Below are 6500 nucleotides of genomic sequence, written 5' to 3' on the forward strand. Positions count from 1 at the left end.
CAGCAGGAGGAGGGCGGGGCGCGAGGGCCACACTCGGGGGTCCGTTTTTTCCCTCCCAGCCAGCCGCGGTCCGCTCCCATCTGCCAGCGGCAAAGAGGGTCTCCAGGCACGCCAGCACGCGCACTCCCGGCCTCGACGCTGGGCTCCGCCTCAGCCTCCCGGATTGGAGGCTTCCGGGAACGGTTCTCCTCCGGCCCCCACCGGCGGACTTCCTGCCGGCAGCTCCGCAGCCCCGCCCCCTGAAGATTCACCAATCACGGTGCGTGTGTGGCTTGAGTGGGTGGGGCCTGAGAGATTCGAAAGGAGCCCCGCCCCCTCGGAGCAGATTCCCGGGGCTAGGTTGCCGGGGGAAGACTTGCGTGGAAGACAAGGCGGCGCGGGAAGTGGAAACAGGGTGGGCTGGAGGCGTGCTTTGCGTGTGGTGTCAGGGAAGTGGAAACGTGGCTTGGGGGGTGAAGAGCCCTGAGGATAGTGGCGGGGAGGAAGATGGGGCGTTCAGAACCCCCCAGTGAGGAGAGACCGGCATGAGGGGCGGCTCCAGGGCGGTCTGGCGGTGGGAGGAGCCCTCCGCACTTTTCCCGGAGATAGCAGGGGTAGTAACGCGGCAGGTGCCACTCCTGGGCGCTTGCTTTGCCTCCAGCATGACCCGCGCCCCTGGCCTGAATATGGCTGCGATCCCTGGGCAGGATGGATACCTCAGGAAAGGTATGTTTTTCTCTCCAGCTCAGGTCTAGGTGGACTCTCGCTCCTGCTGGCTGGACATGGAGAATTTGGAGGAAGGTAAGGAAAGGAGGGAGGGAGGAATGAGACCCAGCAATGGAGAGCTGCATCAGGGACCCGTGACTGGCCTTCATTCTTCTTTCCCCTTCAGATGTAAAATTTATTGTGGATGAGACCTTGGACTTTGGGGGGCTGTCGCCATCTGACAGGTACCAGCCTCTTTATCCCACGTACTTTCCTCTAATAGCACCTCTTTGTCTCGAACCCCTTACTGCTGAATTATTGGCCTCCGGGACTTGGGTTGGTAATTTAGCAAGGTTCGGTGCACTCGGGGCTGCTGGGTGGCTGGTTGACTCGGGCCTCTATGACACTATTGGTAGTAGGGAGAGAAGCGGGAAGCTGGGTGTTAAGAAGAAGGGTAAGTGGATTTGCTGCATCTGCATCCTGGCATCATTTCTGATGTCAGTAAATGCTAAAGGCCTATTAGGCCCCATAGAACCAGGTATCTCATCACCCAGAGGCCACATCTCACAGCCAGCGCAGACATCATCAGGGCCTGGGGTTGTGTCCCTGGCTCCATTGTGGGGCTTTTGCCCAGTCTCCCTTGCATAGTCTTCTGTTGTCTTTTGCATGGGCATGATGCCTGGTTTGTTTCCTGTCTCAGCCGTGAGGAAGAAGACATAACAGTGTTGGTGACTCCAGAGAAACCACTTCGACGGGGCCTCTCCCACCGAAGTGACCCAAATGCAGTGGCTCCTGCTCCCCAGGATCTGAGGTTCAGCCTAGGCCCCCTCAGCCCGGAGAAGCTGGAGGAGATCCTCGATGAGGCCAACCGGCTGGCCGCCCAGCTGGAGCGGTGTGCCCTGCAGGAGCGGGAGAGCACGGGCGAGGGCCTGGGGCCTCACCGAGTGAAGCCCAGCCCTCGGCGAGAGACCTTTGTGCTCAAGGACAGTCCTGTCCGAGACCTGCTGCCTACTGTGAACTCTTTGGCTCGGAGCACCCCCTCCCCAAGCAGCCTGACGCCCCGACTCCGGAGCAGTGACAGGAAGGGGTCAGTCAGGACTCTTCGGGCATCGCCTGGAAAGAGGCCCTCCAACATGAAGAGGGTGAGTTGAGAGGACCGATTTGGAAGTGCGCCCCAGACAGAGCGCATGCCATGATGCAGGCAGAGAGTGGTTTCCTTATTGGTAAAACGGGGATAGTATTTCTTCATCTAGAATTGTTGGAATTAAATGAGAACCATAAACAAAGAGAACAAAAACTCTTACCATAGTGTCTGAGTATAAGCTCTGTAATGTCTATAATAAACTCCATAAATGGTATTGGCAATAGTGATGGTGATGGGGATGTTAGCAGCAAACATCTACCCTTCTTTACTGGGATCTAAACAACGCTCCACCTCTAGTTCTTAATTCCTTAAGCCACAGAATATTTTCTCCACTCTAGTCTTTTTTCCCTCTCTGTGTTTCAGGAGTCACCCACTTGCAGTCTGTTCCCTGCATCCAAAAGCCCAGCATCTTCTCCTCTTACCCGATCGACGCCCCCAGTCCGAGGGAAAGCTGGGCCCAGTGGGAGAGCAGCAGCCAGTGAGGAGACCTGAGCAGCCAAGTTGCGGGTGAGTGGGAGTGGGGAGTTTGTGGCACTGACTCTGAAATTTCTCTACTGCTCTCCACCAGGTCCACCTACCCCCATCAGACCTGTCCTGGCCCCACAGCCTTCGACCAGTAACTCTCAACGCCTGCCCCGGCCACAGGGAGCAGCTGCGAAATCTTCCAGTCAGCTGCCCCTTCCCTCGGCCATCCCCAGGCCTGCCAGCCGAATGCCACTCACCAGCCGGAGTGTACCACCTGGCAGAGGTGCCCTCCCTCCGGATTCTCTGTCAACTCGGAAAGGGCTTCCAAGACCAAGCGCTGCAGGACACAGAGTGAAGGAAAGTGGACACAAGGGTAAGAGATCAGAAGGAGGAATACCTGCCCTTGCCCGGCACGTCCTCACTCTCCCAGAGCTGACAACGGGGACCACTTTTGCCATCCTCATTGCAATTCAATTGGAAGATGGGGAGGCTGAGTTGCAGAGAGGATATGGGGCTGGACAGAGCCTAAGTCTTAGTTTCCAAATACATCATGGCTGAGGGGAGAGCACTAATCCCACACTCACTCCCTGCATCCAGTATTTCTTTTTGAGGTCAGTTAAACTTGCTGCTAACTCATTTCCTTTGTTAACTCCCATGAAGTTCCTGTTTCCCAGCGACTAAATCTTCCTGTCATGGGTACCACTCGCAGCAATGTGCAGCCCCCCAGGAAAGTGGCAGTCCCAGGACTTACCAGGTCAGTCTGGTCCTTCCTTGTCCGTCCCGTCTCCCTACCCTGCCATCATCTGGGATTCTAAACTGTTAGGCACATTAGCCCTGAATTTTGCGTGGAAAGATTGAGAGAGGAGGGGAGCTGGGAGCAGGGGAAGGGGGGGGGTCCCATTTCTTCCCACCCTGAGGAGCTTGAACTCTGCTGGGTGACAAATGGGCTTGAGGAAAGATGGCATTTTAAAGCAGTTCTTCCTTCTATCTCTTTAGGTAAAGAGGTCAGGACGGCAAGCAAGACTTCAGTAGCAAACCACTACAATCAGTTCCTGGACTTGCCTCTACCCAGCAGACCCTGACTCCAGCAGATTCTGGCACAGGGACAGGAGGAAGAGATGCCACCAGGGCTGGTCCCCCAGGATAGAGACCATGGGAAATGGGGTGGATTAGGATTGAGCTGGAGAAGACTTAAACTCTCTGGGTTGAAAGAAGATTAGGGGAAAAGAGGTCACCTTCCAGCAGTGAAATGAACAAACAGAAATGAGAGGTACAGTCAAGTGGTTTGTCTTTATCCACCCCCACTCTGTGGTCAGCCCCAGAGAATTTGATCTTCTTCCCGGGCATTGGTTCACTGGACATTTCCATGTGAGTGGTCTCTGTAGCTAACCTTCCTGCTCTCTGAGGAGCTGTCTTCCTGAATCTCATACTCTACTGGACTCCGGCCTGCTTGGAGAGGCGGCAACAGGCACCTGGTCTTCAGAAATTGTTTCCTGTGAATTCCGTGACTCCTAATAGGCCAGTTTGTGATAAGCTTACTCTCTCAGTCTTCATTTTTCTAAAATAAAGTGAAGGCATTTTTATATTCTCTGTATATCTGGAAGTCGATCATGCTCCGATTTCTTTTTTTAGACAGTCTCGCTTTGTCACCCAGGCTGAAATGCAGTGGCGCAATCTTGGCTCACTGCAACCTCCACCTCCTGGGTTCAAGCAATTCTCCTGCCTCAGCCCCCTGAGTAGCTGAGATTACAGGCGCCCGCCACCACGCCTGGCTAATTTTTTGTATCTTTAGTAGAGACAGGGTTTCACCATGTTGGCCAGGCTGGTCTCAAACTCCTGACCTCAGGTGATCCACCCACCTCCACCTTCTGGAGTGCTGAGATTACAGATGTGAGCCACTGCGCCCAGCCCCTGCTCCAATTTCTAACAAGCTTGGAGTAAATCTCCATAATTCCAGGGAGGGGGCCAGGATGGGCCTCCTAGACAGGGGCCTGAATAGGCCCTAGGGCCTTGAGATTCTGGCTCATCAGGCTGTGACTACTCCCCTTGTTGGCATTAGACAAGGACAGGCTGCCTTTCCCCAGGTCTCTTGTATCATTGGAAGGTCCAGATGAAAGTTAAGTGTGGCTAATTCACAGTATGTGAGGCTATTAAGCTAGGCTAGGTAGATTCTTTATTTAAACTTGAATGTCCTTTACTGGCAAAGGAATGGGGCCTCCTAGAAACCAACAGCTTCTTTTTTTTATTCTTTTTTTTTTTTCAAGGCAGAGTCTCACTCTTTTGCCAAGGCTGGAGTTCAGTGGCACGATCTCAGCTTCCTGCAACCTCCGCCTCCCAGGTTCAAACAATTCTCCTGCCTCAGCCTCCTGAGTAGCTGGGACCACAGGTGCATGCCACCACGCTGGCTTACTTTTTGTATTTTTAGTAGAGACAGGGTTTCACCATGTTGGCCAGGCTGGTCTCAGACTCTTGACCTCAGGTGATCCACCCACTTTGGCCTCCCAAAGTGCTGGGATCATAGACGTGAGCCACCATGCCCGGCCCACACCAGCTTCTTATTTGCTCTCCCTGTGAGACATGAAGGCCCTTTAGTGGTGTTCATCTCCCCCAGTCACCTCAGCCAGAGCAGCCGGAACACCTTGTCATGCTCCAGCTTACATCACTGGGGTTGTCTGCGCTCTCCTCATCTCCCGTTAGACTGGTGAGCATCAGGATCTGGAAGCCTCTGCTGTGCTCTAGTGTTGTGACCTGTGTGTAGCACTGCTCACAGAGCATTTGGTTTATTTATTCAGAAAATATTTGAGTGCAAGACGGTGAGTGTTTGCTGAAGGAATGACAAAGACGTGTTTAACACATTTGGTGTAGGGCTTCCCTTTTTTTGCAGCCTTTAACTCTGGTAATCAGAACCAGTTCAATTCCTTCTGAGTTTTGAGGAAACTTCCCTCCTCCCTCCTTGAAAGCCAGGCCAAGACTCAAGAAAAGCAGAAGGTAAGTGGGCAAAGAGAAGTAGGACTGCCAGCTGGTGCCCCACCCATGCCTATATAGCCATAAATGCCTGGCTGAGGCACCAAAGTGTCCTTGCCCTGTCCCTGGAGCCAGGGGCCCGCCGCTGCTTTCTCCCTTTTGTGGCTGATCCCAAAGTTCACCTAGCACATTTGCCAACTTGAGCGACAGTGCCTAGACACTTTTCCCTGAGCTCTGCAGCAACGCCTGCAGCTCCGGATTCCAGGAATTGGTGGGAGGGAAGGGGTATGCAGACAGACACGGAATACTGGGCTCTGGAGGAATTTGGTGTAAGGCAAGGAACTTCAGATGTGCTTCCCAGCTGTGTCCTGCAGTGGTGTCTAGTGAGCAGGGCCTGTTTGTGGCTCCTGGCCCAGTAGAAGCACTGGAAGGTCAGCAGGCTTAGGTACACACCTGGGCGAAGCTGGAAGGTGACACGTTTGTGTGCGTTGGGTGTGAGCCATGTGTGACCCTGGGTGGGTCGTTAGAGGCAAAACAAGCTGCAGACCATGTGTTGTTGCCACCTGGTGGCTGGAGAGGGCAAGGCGCGTCCTGTTTGCCCTCTTGGTCAGCCTTGAGTTTTGTCCCTACCCCACTCCCTCCCATGCCAAACCTGCTTCAGCAGCACTTTCAGTAGGCAGTGCCAGTCAGGGAGGAGCCCCTCCTGCCACGGCTGCGCTTCTTGTTCAGCCACCTGCCTGTCTACTTCCCTTTGGGCCTGGCTTTCTACTTTTTCTATGCACTCTTCCACCGCACCCAGTAGCAACAACACCGAAAGCCAGTGTTTACCGGCCTCTTGCTATGTACTATGAACTGTTCTAAGCACTACATGTGTTAACTCACTTAATCCGCATAAAAGTTCAATAAAGTGGACGCTTTTATCATCATCTTTATTTTGCAGGCAGAGAAACTTAAAGCTTAGAAAGATTAAGTCACTCAGTCTGGTTCCAGGGTTTTTTTTTTGTTTGTTTGTTTGTTTGTTTTGAGACAGGTCTGGCTGTATTACCGAGGCTGGGTGCAGTGGTTTGATCTTGGCTCACTGCAGCCTCTGCCATCTGGGCTCACGACATCCTCCCACCTCAGCCTCCCTTATAGCTGGGACTACAGGCACGTACCACCACAGCTAGCTAACTTTTTTTTTGTATTTTTTTGTAAAGATGGGGTTTCACCTTGGCCTCAAGTGATCTACCCACCTTGGCCTCCC

At 53.5% G+C, this 6500-nt stretch overlaps 1 protein-coding gene across 2 annotated transcripts; it reads left to right on the forward strand.

Annotated features, from left to right (window-relative positions):
* The first annotated feature begins 322 nt into the window (after positions 1–322).
* Positions 323–6189, forward strand: PSRC1 (proline and serine rich coiled-coil 1). 2 transcript variants are annotated; one of them, XM_010343990.3, is made up of 8 exons: positions 323–394; positions 724–780; positions 872–929; positions 1385–1826; positions 2192–2306; positions 2397–2666; positions 2954–3047; positions 3290–6189. In XM_010343990.3, the coding sequence occupies exons 2-8, from the start codon at positions 762–764 to the stop codon at positions 3291–3293; spliced, it is 1002 nt and encodes a 333-aa protein (XP_010342292.1). In that variant the 5' UTR covers positions 323–394; positions 724–761; the 3' UTR covers positions 3294–6189. The 2 variants fall into 2 exon arrangements, with proteins under 2 accessions (XP_010342292.1, XP_010342291.1); XM_010343989.3 differs by having other exon boundaries at positions 323–780.
* The last annotated feature ends 311 nt before the right edge of the window (positions 6190–6500 follow it).

Source organism: Saimiri boliviensis, chromosome 11 (genome assembly GCF_048565385.1).
Source record: "Saimiri boliviensis isolate mSaiBol1 chromosome 11, mSaiBol1.pri, whole genome shotgun sequence".
Taxonomy (NCBI): Eukaryota; Metazoa; Chordata; class Mammalia; order Primates; family Cebidae; genus Saimiri; species Saimiri boliviensis.

Bases quoted from the DNA above. Each gene is read 5' to 3' on its own strand.
- PSRC1 (XM_010343989.3), top strand. The intron at 930-1,384 runs GTACCAGCCTCT...TTCCTGTCTCAG, and splicing joins GGGCTGTCGCCATCTGACAG to CCGTGAGGAAGAAGACATAA. The intron at 2,307-2,396 runs GTGAGGAGACCT...GCTCTCCACCAG, and splicing joins CAGTGGGAGAGCAGCAGCCA to GTCCACCTACCCCCATCAGA.